The following is a 14,493-nucleotide window of genomic DNA, read 5'->3' on the forward strand; positions in this document are numbered from 1 at the left end:
AATCCAAATGTCATTCAAAAACAAACACAAAATACATATAAATAAGTTTTTTATATTCATAATTTTTTGTTATTGTTGTAACCCTTGACCATTGTTCTTGTTGTCTCCAAATTCCCTAATAAAGATTTTCCTAATATCATAACAATTCCGACAATCAATAAAAAAAATATTAGTAAAAAAAAAAAAGAGAACAAGTACTCAACAACATCAACAAAAAATTAATAGTTTAATCTGTAACATAATTTCCCAAATTCAAATATATCAAAAAGAACTTGTTCAAATAATGTATACTCAAATTGTTTAAATAAAATGAACAAAATTTGATACAAGCATGTCAGAATATGAAAAAATCATTTCATCTCCTCAAATCCCCCAGAACAAAAAACAAATTCGCAAACCCCTATTTTTGTCATTGTAGGGTTTTTGAAAAAATAAAGAAAGAGAAGTGAGAAAACAAAAATGTGGAGAAAAGAGAAGAAAAAAGGAATGGTGTTTTACCTGCTCCTTGAAGAATTTCAGTGAAGTGAGGGTGAGAGCACCGTCAAATGAGAGCAAGTACCGTGAGAGTGGTTTGTGAGAGCAGAGTTTACTTTTTTGGTATACACAGTGAGTGAAGAAAGTATTTTATTTTTTAGGGTTTCATAAATAAAATAATAAATAAAAAAATAAAATTAGGTAGGTAGGTTGGTAGGCCAACCCGACTCACCACGGGTTCAACCCGCATGAGCCGGATCTAAATGAGTCAGGTTGAAATCTGACCCGCATATAAGTGGGTTGTATTTTTCAAACCCAACCCGGCCCGAACCTGTGACGGGCCGGGTTGGCTCGCGGGTTGTGACCCATTTTGACGGCTCTAGGTAAGTGAATATAAGATTATTAGTCTTGTATCGTCTAGTATATATCATGTACAATTTGGTTGAATCGTCTTGTACCATCTAATGGCTACTAAGGTTGTGTTAGAAGCATTGTTCATGCACTGTCTTCAGATTTGAGTTTGTCTTATGTTTGATCGTTATAACATAATCCATGTATATACATTCAATTTAATTTCCTTAAGTCAGTTAACCAAAATGTTACATTGTTCAATAACCTTTGATTCAAAATCTTTTGTTATGCAGGAGAGTGGCTTGGAGAGACAGATTGGAGGAGGATATGAAGCTGGAGGTTTATACCATTTTGGATCTCGTCCATGGGTATCCTGTGTTGCAGCTCTTTCCCCTAAAGTGTTACATGATCGGTTTGACCATCCTCACTTGTCAAAGTTAAAAAAGATGTGTCCTGAACTTACTGGTTTCAGACTTTAGAATGTGAGTCTTGTCAACTAGGAAAACATGTTAGATTTGTCTTTCCTAAAAGGTCTCAATCAATGTGTACTTCTAGTTTTTCTATCATTAACTCTGATGTCTGGGGACCTAGTCGCGTCTCTTCTTTTGGTTTTAGGTATTTTGTTACATTTATTAATGAGTATTTTAGGTGTACTTGGGTTTATCTAATGAAAGATCGCTCTGAATTGTCACCCATCTTCACCTCATTTTTGAATGAATCAAGAACCAATTTGGTCAAGTGATTAAAATCTTAAGAAGTGATAATGCTAAAGAGTATTTCTCATCCTCTTTTTCTGCAATCCTTAGCTCCCATGGTATTTTGCATCAGTCCACTTGTCCTCATACACTCTAGCAAAATGGTATAGCTGAAAGCAAAAATAGACACTTGGTTGAAATTGCTCGTACCATTTTGTTTGGTGCCCATATTCCTGTTCATCACTGGGGGATGCCAACTTAGCTGCATGTTTTCTTATTAATAGGATGTCCTCCTCCTCTCTCAATAATAAAGTCCCTTTCTCCATTCTTTTTCCCAATGATCCTATTTTTCACACCCCTCCTCGAGTTTTTGGTTGTGTGTGTTTTGTTCACGACATGTCTCCAGGGCTAGACAAGCTCTCCGCTCGTGCAATCAAGTGTATCTTTTTGGGCTATTCTTGGCTTCAAAAAGGGTACCGGTGTTACTCCCCTGAAACCCGGAAGTACTACATGTCTGCCAATGTCACATTCTTTGAACAGACACCTTTCTTCTCTCCATCTGTTCAAGATGTTCATATCCTCCAACAGGTCCTTCCTCTTCCAGTGGTTGAGTCCAATATCTCCAATGTCCCTGTCAATTCAAGTCATGCTCAAAGTCCTCCCGAACCTTACTCTCTATCTATTGATATCTCCCAATACAATAAATATATTTAGGAACTATTTTATATATAACTATTTTATACATTTTGAGTTTATGAACTATTTTATATATAACTATGTTATGTAAATATATTTAGGAACTTTGTTAAGTAAATATTACATTTTGATGTGTTAATAGAAACAATATTGATTATTTTTCTTATTATTGATTATTTAAACTGTATTATGGAATTGAATTTTATACAGGTCGAGATATGAATAGTAGCACATACAAACCAAATATTACAAAAAAAAACGTCACTTTTTATACCGGTTAAAGCAATAATAGGTATAAAATGTCTTTTTTTTATACAGGTATAAAAGTGAGTTTTTTTACTAGCAACGAAGGATACTTTTTATATGTGCTCCTAGAATATCAAGTATAAATATCAGGCTTTTATACCTGTTACAGATAAATCGGTGTAAAAAGTAAAATTTTTTAAACCGGTACCAGAACATGTGTAAAAATAAAAAACTTTCTATACTCTTGCTTTTATACCTACTCGAAAATCGGTATAAAAAGTTTTTTTTAACAGGTATAAAAAACTTTTTTGACATAGTGGGATGTCAGAATAGACAATAACAGAAGAATTCATTGATGAACATAAGAGAGAAACCTTAAAAATTCAAGATTCTCCAATCAAGGCACCTAAACAAGGAAAAAGAGTAACCTTGATGCTTTGAATAGTTGCTTGAGAGGAGATGGGACATGTGACCATGCACGATGAACCTAAAAGAGGAAAAAGATCGACTTTGACGCTCTAAATCGTTGCCTAAGAGGAGACGAGATGTGCCACTACACACGGCAGAAAAGGGAGCAGATCCACAACTTAAAAAAATTGTTGAGAGAACGTGGGAGCTCTGATGAAGGCATTAGTGGCAGCATGGTGGACGTCTGGCTGATACAATCAAAACCATGTGATCATCGGTCGAAACTAGAACTCTGGTAGTGGCAGTGGTAGATGATGGTGCCGTTGGCAACGGTAAATGGCTCCTCCACCGATAGCAGCAGATTTAATGGTAGAAGTAACAAAAAAAATATTCCTCAAAATAACCTGGCTCTAGATACCATGATGAATATAGTGAAAAACTATGTATGTGATTAATCTCTCTTGTATCGAATATACACATAGGGTCTTCTATTTATAATAGAAGAAATATGGGTTAAACCTAAAATACAAATAAGAAACAATAACAAACTAACTAAAGATAAAATATAAAGCTAAGATAAAGATAATATATCTAATTGGTCTAATATAAACTCTCTTATGAATATAACAAGCTATATTGATTGCTTCAGCCCAGAAGTGTTTAGGAGAGTTAAAATTATTTAACAAAGATTTGACAATTTCCTATAAAGATTTGTTCTTTCTCCCAACGACTTTGTTTTGTTGTGGTGTCCATGGAGTTGAAAAGTTATGTTTAATGCCAGAGTTTTCACAAAACTTTTTAAATAGTTCATTTTCAAATTTCCATCCATGATCATTGTTGATTAAAATAATCTTACAATCTTTTTCATTTTCAATTCTTTTATAGAGTTTATAAAAAGCCTAAAATGCTTTATCCTTATAGACTAAGAATATAACCCATGTCCATCTAGAAAAGTCATCTACTACCACTACTCTATAGCATTTATCACTCATAGATGTTGTCATTGTAGGTCCAAATAGATCTATATGCAACAACGCATGAGGTCTTTCTGTAGAAACAATATTACAAAAGATGGTATCTTTGAATGATACTTTAGGTAATCCTCTCACAAGTCATGGCGTTATAGTTTTGAGATTAATCTCATACTTTGCATGTCCATATTTGTTATGTCATGGGATTGCATTATCTTTTATTGACATCAGTCACGGGATGCTTTGATAATATAGTTCATCTAGATCTATCTTGTACAAGTTGCCTTGCCTATTTGTAGTAAATACTAATTGACCCTAGTTGTTTAGGACTTTACATTGGCCTTTTTCAAAGGTAACATTGTACTTGTCACATAATTGACTTATGCTCAACAGATTATAGATATGGTCATCTACTAATAAAATATTATCAATCGAAGGGGAGGTGTGTATACTTATCTCTCTAATGTCTATTATTTTGCTTTGTTGATTTCTAACAAATGTGATTGTTCATCCCTTATTGCTCATGAGGTCTTGGAACATGGACCTTTGACCCTCATATGTCACAAGTATCCATTGTCTTTACGATCATCAAGCAAATCTTCAAGATAGATGATTTTGTCTTTAGGTGCCCATATTGCTTTGGGCCCTGCTTTATTAGTCTTTCATTTTTCTTTTCCCAAGGGCTAGAGCATTGTTATATATTTCCTTTTTAGGTTTAATAAAATAATCAATTTTAACTTTGAATGTACTATGAGTGTTGTTGTCATTAAAACCTAAGTTGTGGTTGTCAGGTGTTTACATCCTTTGATAAGAAGCCCTAGACATTCATTTACTTAAAACCTTATGAAGAGTGTCATTTTCATGTTTGAGGAGCTTGATACGCCTAATGTCTCCAACAATGGTTGTATTCTCCACAAGGTTTTCATTTTTCGAAATAAGTTTTTCATTTTCTTTTTTGAAAATATTTAGCAGCACTTCTAGGTTGCTAATTTCTTTTTGTAAATTCTTAACACCATTATCAGACAATGTTAGTTTACTTTTTAAAACTTCATTTTCTTTTGAAATTGTTTTATTTTTTTTCATTGTGAGTTGAAAAGATTTTGAAAATTTGGAACAATTTGACAGCAACTCACGATAAGCTTCGATAACAAAGTGTAGCTCAGTAAAATCTATCTCATTATTAGAGTCGTCTAACAAGCATTCGTCATTATCTTCCATGAGACATAGATTGACTTCCTTGTCTTCTTCATCAGATTCTAAACAGTCTAGACCTTTCTAAGTACTCATCAGTGCCTTTTTCTTTCCTTCTTTAGAAAATCCAGGTTTTCTCTTTGCCTTCTCAAGGTGAGGACACTCAGATTTGAAATGGCCTGGTTTCTTACGTTCATAGCATACGAGGGGACTTTCTTTTCCTTGATCATTTATGGAAGTTGATCCAGGGCATCTGCCTTTCTTTCTTCTCCATATTGAGTAGATCTTTCTGAGATGAATGATAATTCATCTTCTTCTCCTTCTTCCATGGAGTCTTATTCATTAGTTGACTCTTCTGATGGTTCTTCTACTTTAGGGATTTTATGGCAGTCCTTCTAACAAGCTTATGAGCTTTCAACGCTATGTTTTCTTTATGATTTCATCTTGTTGAAGCTCTTGCTCATGTACTTTCAGGATTCCAACAACCATCTCTAAGCTTATCCTATCAAAATTCTTTAAGATTCTTAATGCAGTGACTTTGTCTAAACAGATTACGATGAATTTTTTCAATGTTATTAAAATTATCATAAACATTATTTAACAATCTTCATTCATTTAAGATTGTTCGAAATTCGTTACATTTATCAATAAATTTTGAAATTCGTTGAATTATAATGAGATCTTGACAATAAACCACTTTATCCTGGTTATGATTGAAAATGAATTTTACTAACATAAATTTCTAAATTGATTATATCAATACTATGAGATTATAATTTAATGAATGGTTAAAGATGGTGTAATACTTTTGGAGTTACTATAGTATAATTTCATCATTTTCTACATGTGTAGATATATTTAGTAAAAGTGGTATTTTAATTAGATTGAAAGAAATAAGTAAAGAGAAAAATACAATTTAATGTTATGTGATTACTTAGAAAAATGCTATGATTATTTTTATAATAAATAATTCTCAAATGTGTTTTAGTTTTGATAGTTTACAATTCATTTTTTTTATTCTTTTTGGTTATGGGCTTTTGGTACGATAAGAGATATTTGAGAGGTACTCCCTTCACCTCTCCATTTTCTCCCACCACCTCCTCTTTATTTTTTAAATTCCAAACTTGTCCTTTTTTACTTTTACTTTTTACTTATTTTACTTTTTAACTTTTAAAACCCTAATACCCTCTTTCTGTTTCACTAGCCACAAGCCCCCTGCCTCCACCCCCCACCCCCCACCTCCCTGGTTGGTGCAAGGCCAGAGGCTACGACCTCCGCCGAGCAGCATGTGTTCCACGCCTCACCCTTGCCAGATCAACGCTCACGCTTCCTATGACTTCGAATTGGGGTCGCGATCTTTGTCACCAGCAGCTTCGACGGCTCCTCCGTCGACGACGCAGAAACCTGTGATGGGCGGACTTTCGTGCCTGTTCTCGTCTCCAGCGGCGGCGGTGAAACACGCGGCTTTGTCGTCGAACTTTACCGGTGAGGAGGACGATTTGAAGGAGATGGGCAGTTCCTTCTCGTATTCTCCGAGCAAGTTTGGTGCGTCTTCGTGGAAGAGGGATCAGAGTCCCGTGTCTGTTTTCCATGGTCATGTTTCGTGTAGTGGTAGCAGCAGAAGCCCCATTAGTTCTACCTCTGTGAGAAGTGTCAGGGGTGGGACCAATGGGTTGTTTCATGGGTTTGTGAGGAATGCGTTCGGGTCTTGTTTGGATTATGACTTAGATGCGGGTATTCATCTGTCGCGCGGCGAGCCGTAGCAGTGGCTTCCACCCGGAGAGACAGTCCCGGAACGGCACGGCGCAGCGAAGGCCTGTGAGGCACACGTGCGTGGGGAGGAAGAGGAGGATGGAGAGGCTGGAGACAGCGGAATATGCCGCGACGCCGGCGAGGCTGCGGCGGAGTCCTTTCGCAGAGCCAAGAGTGCCTTGAAGTCTGAGGGGTAGAGTTCAAGCTTGGCGTGGATCGATATTAAGAAAAAAATGGAAGCGATGATGGTGATTGTACAATAAAAATACCTTATACTAAAAATACCTTATACGGATGTTATAATCCGTTTTCTTTTACTTTAAACGGATATTCACATCCGATCATGATATTTACATTCGTTTAATTCTAAAGATTAAAGATTAAATTTTTTGAAGGGCAAAACAGAGAACGGGGAGGTGCAGGGAGCATTCGTGGAGGTGCAGGGAGTAACACCCGAGATAATTTATGCAAAGTAATGTATAGTGGGCATTGCTCCCTCTACCTCCCCATTTTCTTTCTCCACCTCCCCCTTCCTCTTTTACCTTCACTTTATCTTTTAATTCTTAATTTATCCTTCGATAAAAGTTTAAAATTTTATAATTTTTATCAACTTCTCACACACAACTTATTCATTTTCACCTCCATTCATTCTCTCTTCCGTTCATGCTCTCATTCTAAATCGTCTTTGTGAATTCTTTCTCTGCTCTTTCTCTTTCTTTTGGTGTGAGACTCTTGTGAGTGAAAGGTTGCTGAAAGAAATTGTTGTAGGATAAGAAACTTCAATCTTTGTTGCTTGGTGGTGGTGGACTCTATTAAGGCATTGCTTGAAAGCGGTGGTGAACTCTGTAAATGAAGAAAAGTTTGTGAATAAGCGAGGTATGTAACTTTGGAAAACCCTTAAACGGATGTGAGCATGCGTTTGACATCCGTTTCAGGTTCAAACGTTTCTTGATGTCTTCTTCTCCTAACCTCTTCTGAACACACACAGAGAACAAAGAAGAACACAAATACAGACAACCGCAGAGCAGCATCAACCTCAAACACAATATAAAAAGCTTATAAACATATGCAAATGAAGGAGAAACGAACTTACCTCTCGTACGCAAGATGCAGAAACGAAGCCAACCACCGCACGCACCGTTGCACGGCCGCAAACACCGTCGCACCGCTTCACACACTGTTGCATCGCTGCACGAAAAGCTCACAGAGGAACGGAGATTGGGAGTAGAGTGGACTGCGGAATGAAAGAAAAATAAGACTTTAAGAGAAGGAAACGGATGTGGATTGGGGGGGTGGGGGCGCTTACTGAAGTGGAATTTAGGGTTTCTAATTTGGGGAGGTAGAGGGTGGAAATGGGGAGGTGGAGAGAGGAACCCCACGTATAGTGTATATTATTTATGTTCTATTTTATTTTATTTTTGCACACTTTATGTTGTATGAGTTGACATTATTTTATTTTTCGGTACAACATTGGTATAATAAATCTTTTTAATTTATACTTCTTTTTTATTTAGTCGTGTCGAATGGGAAGAAGAATTCCATAGAAAAATATTTATATTACAAGAAAAAAATCCTTTGAACAATATTTTTTTAACAACTTTTTTACAACGCATGACAACTTGTGATTGATCCGTTTTAAATATTTTTTCAAACGTAAATTCAAATAAACCAATAAAATAATGACACGTATCCCGTTGTAAAAATAGTTGTCAAAAAGTGTTGTTAAAATATCATCATCTATATTATAAACATTGGTATATGAGTGTGTTTTTGCCTGCAGGAATGCAACCTGTTTCGATAAGCATTAGATTCTCTCAAAGATTTGGACCAAAAGATTTTGAATCTTTATGCCCATAGGGAACGTTACAAATTTTGAATTTGAAGAATTTCTTACAGTGAATATGATTAATGGCTTTTTATATGTCCACCTTGTATTATTTTGTTAAAAACACATAAATAAAGATTAATTCTTGCTCAGGCTCCTAACCACCCTTATCACCAAAGCAAGAGGGCATATTATACATACATTAGAACCAGGTGGAGGCTAATGTCTTTTATCAGCAGCTGTCATCAGTTAGATGAATTTCATTGATATGAAGTCTGATTTTTTCTTTTATTTTCTGTTAGTTTTGGTTCTCTGTTATGAACTCCATAATCCTATACGTCTGTTCGATATGGACCAAAGACATCCTCCTTCACCGAGCTAATCTGTATAAAATGAAACAGGACAAATAAATTATACGATTGCTATAATGAAGTGCAAACAACGAGTGTCATTATTGAGAACCCTTACGGTTCTCCTAACTGTCCTAAGACAGTTTTGTCTATTTTCCGGTTTCCGTTTTACCCATGGAACTCTATATAGAGTTCCTTCCCTTTCCCCGTTAAGTTGTATCAAAACATTGTAATACTTTCATGTTTACAGAAATGAGAAAAGACTTTATTTTTCTTACCTTTCACACTGCGATCTACATCTTTTCCTTCTACGGCACCGGCAACCACTGTGCCTGAGAACTTCCGGCAGCCCTCCGATGGTTTCTCTCTCCATCGCCTCTCGCTCTCGCTCTGTTCTCTCTATTCTTTCACACACAACTGGTTATGCCACCACAGCATCAATGCATCAGGTTTATTTGATTCTCGGGCCATTACGAGAAATGGGCTTAAGTGCACAATGCTGGGCCATGCTTATTAGTCATTTCAAAAGGAACTGAATTGGAATAGACCAGCTCAGAAGACAAATAAAGAACAAGCATCGCTCCACATGACTATATATCCATCCATCATTAGATGAAGATTTAAGTAAAAATGATTGTCAAGATTCAAATATATACATACATTACAAGATTCAAAATAAAAAAGATAGAGAACAACTTCGAGGATACATGGCCCTCATCGTTTAAACATATATAGATGCCCCTATGTTACAACAAGAACTGGTNCAGAAAATTCAAAGTATTNAAGTAATTGCATGAGATNGAGGAAACTTGATCAGAAGGGCAAGACAACATTTAACTTGAACCTTTTATTTGGGTGCAATTTGGTCCTTCACATCTTACTGAAAGCAGGAAGAAACTTGGTATGTCGTCCCTGAGCAAAAATTTTGCCAGTTTTTTTCTTCTTAAACTCTANGCTTATAACAGCAACAACCTTCCCAACACGGAGTGCTCTGGCCTCGATCTCAATCTCCTCCTTACACAACAATGTAAAAGTATTATTAGTGAAGTAATANTTTTGCATTACATCCATTATCAGAAANCAGAATAACATCCCCTTAAATTCCACTCCTCCAAATACATTTTTGAAACAATCAGACTGGTATTGCAATAAATCAAAGAATAGGTCATGTAAACCAATCAAGTTCTTCAACACACCACACCACACCCCCACCTACCTAACATAGAAAAGGCAGAAATAAAGAATTTTACTTCTCTGCTGATCATTTGCAAAATGGTTCCCAAATAATCAGAGAAGTTAAGGTGGGCAAGTCTAGAACTTGAGCAACATGTTTGGTCAAAACTACACATTTCAGCAACCAAGTCTCGGAAATTCAAAACCCACATCCCGTTTACCCCCTTCACCCCGAATACACACTAAACTAATGTTCTTCTAACGGCACTGTTACTCAATTCAATACAACGTGATAGAAAGTCCAAGGAAGAAACAAAACCAGTCACCCAAACCAAACCTGACCCCGTTACTATGATTCATTTATCAAGTAAATGGATCATTATAACAAATAACAAATCAATAATCAAAGGAGATAGATAGTTTGGTGAGATACATCGACATAGGCAGCATCCAAGTAGGAAACATTAATCTCAACGGAAACCCCCGTATTGAGACCATATCCAACGGTGGGAATCACGGCGGAACCCACCACATCCACCAGCGCAGCGGCGGCACCACCGTGCAACGTATTGTCAGCGTTCTGCACAACACAAATAAAATCCAATATGAGAATTAAAACGAGAAAATTAAAATATATATAAAAAAAAAAAAGGAAGAAGAAAAAGGCGTGAGCGAGTGAATGTACGAGTAAACGTTGAGTTATCTTCATGGAACAGAGAATGCGACCAGGTTCGATGAGATCAACCTTAAGCGAATTCATTATTAGGGGATCCAGAAACCTCAGTGGCAAGCCATCAACCTCCGATGATGTTCCCACTCCTTTCTCCAAGTACTTCTTCACTGCTTCCAACTCCATTTTCACTCTCTCCCTATCCAATTCCAAACTTCTCCTTAATTTATTTTCTTTCTTTTATATCTTCCCAAAATTTCACCTTTTTTTCTTCCTTTGCCCAAAATTGACTTTCAATCCTTCATTTTAATTATCATAATATATTGGAAATCATACACTACAGTCATTTAATAACATAGTAATGCCTAACACTATTTTATCTTAGAAATAATAGCCATATAAATAAAAATAATCTCATAATTTTCTTACCCAATATAAATAATCAACACACACAAATAAATTAGAATAATAGCATTATGAATATAATCATTACTCAATAAAATAATAAAAATGATAGCAATTAATTTTAACTTAATAAACTAAAATAGTATGATAAAAACACATCACACAAATTGTGAAGATTTAACTCAGTGTGATCTTGTTTAAGAGTTTCCTAGATGACTGTAATAGTTAAATTATTCAAAAATTACATGCAGTAGACAATACATGTAGTAAGTGAAGATAAGATGATTAGTCTTGTATCGTCTAATATATAGCATGTACAATTTGGTTGAACCGTCTGATGGATATCATCTAGTGGCTATTAAACTTGTGTTAGAAACATTGTTCATGCACTCTCTTCAGATTTGAGTTTCTGTCTCATGTTTGATCGTTATAACATAATCCATGTATGTATAGGACCTTGTACACTTTGTATTATTAGGTTAACTATGAGGTGTAACATTTGAGTTATAAGTTTGCCATGAGAGAGAAAGTTACTATTGTAATGGATAATTATATGGGTAATGATACTTTGACACCTAAAATGTACAAATTTTTTACACTGTCACGTGTCATATTCTAGGTGGTCCACGTGTTTTAAAAAAATAAAATGACAGAATGACATAGATTCACTTGTGAAAGGGGTTTGAAGAGAGGGGAATTGAATTTTCAAATTTCAAATTGCATTAAAGAGATTGGAACCAAAAACTTAGAGAGAGAAACTCTCCTTTCTAACGAGAAAAGCTTCGTCCCATTTCCACTGTCAGTCACCATTCAACAACCACTGAAGGACCACCCAAAGGCTCTGCCACCGACTGGAAAGAAGTCAGCCCCTAAATCGCCGAAGTTGCCTCTCTTCCCACTCCGTCCCGTTTCCACCGTCACTCTCCGTTCAAATTTGGCTATTATCTTCAAATTTGTGTTTTATTGTGTGAACTTTATGTGTTATTGTAGATGAAAGAAATTGGTTGTTCAAATTAAGTTTGTATGAACATTATGCGTACTTATTTAAGATTTTTTCCTCTATTTGTATTCGAAGCCTGTTTTGGCCTTGTTATTTAATTCAACAAACTTTTTTTAACATCTATTGGAATTATTAGATACAGAAATGATATTCAACCATTGATGATAACGAATACATGGATATACATGATCAATAGATAATTATTGTTAACAATAAATTGTTGTCCAAGTATCATTATCCGTAATGATACTTTCTCGGTCAATAATATTTCATTAAAATCACGTTAATTCTTGTGTGCATTCTTATTCTTTATCGTTTACGGCGCTTGCACTGTACTCTGTTTTCTTGTGTTTGTGTGGTAGTTGATTTTGAGTGAATTTGTGAGCTATCCACAACATATTGGGGGCTGGCTACGTATGGCACAGTAGAGAAGACCGAAGGGTCAAACCAAAAGAACGAATTTTCTTCTCGAAAAGACCCCTCATTCTTTAAACACAGGAATTGTGACAAAAACTAGTGAAACTCTTTCACTACTAAAGTAGGCAATTATTTGTGGCACTCAAACTTAAACTGAACATCCTCTAGTTTCAATGTCGTAATCTTATAATAGCAACCGAAATTAAATAATTATTGAGTTGCAAAGCTAAGTTCAACGATGTCACCAGTTACTCTACAAATATATTCTTTAGCTTTCATTAATCACCGCTCAGCTGAATCAATTCTCTAGCTACTTGGGCCAGCTTCATCATGATTCTTAAAGCATAACCCACTATCGTGAGGGCATTTGTCAGAGTGATGTTCATCTTCATCGCTGTCATCTTCATCAAAGGGCCTCTCTTTATGGAAGATACAGCATTTCTTGGAACTCTTCTTCTGCATAAACTCATTGTCTACGGTGCCCTCTTTCCAACTAACCTTTTTCTTCTTGCGATTGAGGGGGAGGAAAAGTACTTCTTCAGGTTGCTGTTGTTGGTTCTGAGATGAAGAGGTTGATGGCTCAGAGTTTTGAATTGTTATGGTGGTGGTGGCAGTGATAGAAGAGGAAGACATGGCTACTGGTCTGGTGGTGTTCGTGCGTCTGTCCGTGACTGTTCTCTGACAGATCAAGAGATTGGAGAGCCAAAAATACTAATTTTGTGGTTGTTAAGTTCCTGTTTATTCTCTTTCAATCTGCATTCAACTTTAGAATATGAAATAATGTCAATGCTTAATAATCAAAGTTAGTTTGACAAACTTATATGTTTCTCAAGTTTTTTTTGCATGATTTTAGCGTAATGTACCAGTCGCTGTCTCATGTCACAAAGTGCCACAACAGGGATATACAAAGGGTCAGTGTCCCTGTCGATGTCCCCAATAAAGTGGGGAATGAAAAAGTAAAACACAATCCAAAGAGAAACCCAATTCGATCTAAAAATGAATATTCCATTAAATCAGTGATCCATCGAATGCATGTTCGTTTCCCTTCCCCTCTGATGTGCCGCAAAGTTTGCACATTCTAATATTAAGAAAACAATCGACAGTATGATTAGCTATTGATGATTTTGGTGGTTTGATCCAAGCCTCACTTCTTAATTCTGTTAGAGCAAAATTTTACATCTACTACCTGATTTTGTTCTTCAGAAGAAGAATACCAACACTGAAAAGTGGCATAATCTATTCCTAATGTTGAAAACAATCAGCATTAAATATGATTAGAAGCAATTCCCCCCACCTGTACAAAAGGACCAAAACCATATACATCTTAGGCAATATTTAAGGATTGCATGCTCCTATAAGGATCGGGTACCCATATTCCACCACTAGACCTGTCAAATAGGCCCCTATAATAGGCCTTGGCCCTAGCCCATGTGGGTTAAGGCCAAAAAAGTCCATAGGGCCAAAAAAGCCCTTTATTAAAAAAGTCCCCAGGGCTAAAAAGCCCCAAAGCCCTGTGGGTCAGGGCTGACCCATGGGCTTTCTTTTTTACAAAAAAAATTAAATATTCAACAATAAATTGCATTTTTACATAGAAAAGAAACACTTATATTAAGTGTTATAACTTGAAATACTTAAATTATGAAGCACACAAACTCAATCAGAGAAAAAGCTATCAACTTATATAGCAGCCAGAATCACAAACAGTAAAGAATGATTGTCAAAAAAACTTGAATGTGAAGATTGGTGGCAGTGTTTATTTTAGATGCTCTCTAATCAGGCATAGCCACTTGATTTACTCCAATACCTTATTAACATCTGGAAAGTAATTTTGCCTACTATAATTATTGCATATTTGAAAACAGATATGTC

The 14,493-nt window shown here is 35.8% G+C and overlaps 2 protein-coding genes across 2 annotated transcripts; both read right to left on the bottom strand.

Moving 5' to 3' along the window:
- Positions 1 to 9,523: 9,523 nt before the first annotated feature.
- Positions 9,524 to 11,035, bottom strand: LOC106767019 (acyl-coenzyme A thioesterase 13). Its single transcript, XM_014651829.2, has 3 exons — positions 10,818 to 11,035; positions 10,566 to 10,712; positions 9,524 to 9,973 (listed from the first exon to the last, which is right to left on the bottom strand). Exons 1-3 carry the CDS (start codon positions 10,986 to 10,988, stop codon positions 9,830 to 9,832), a joined length of 462 nt encoding a protein of 153 aa, XP_014507315.1. The 5' UTR covers positions 10,989 to 11,035; the 3' UTR covers positions 9,524 to 9,829.
- Positions 11,036 to 12,667: 1,632 nt separating this feature from the next.
- LOC106766032 (type 1 phosphatases regulator ypi1-like) lies at positions 12,668 to 13,377 on the bottom strand. The gene has a single exon (XM_022783081.1). It carries the CDS (start codon positions 13,255 to 13,257, stop codon positions 12,931 to 12,933), a length of 327 nt encoding a protein of 108 aa, XP_022638802.1. The 5' UTR covers positions 13,258 to 13,377; the 3' UTR covers positions 12,668 to 12,930.
- Positions 13,378 to 14,493: the final 1,116 nt, after the last annotated feature.

This window comes from Vigna radiata, chromosome 7, assembly GCF_000741045.1.
Source record: "Vigna radiata var. radiata cultivar VC1973A chromosome 7, Vradiata_ver6, whole genome shotgun sequence".
Classification (NCBI taxonomy): Eukaryota; Viridiplantae; Streptophyta; class Magnoliopsida; order Fabales; family Fabaceae; genus Vigna; species Vigna radiata.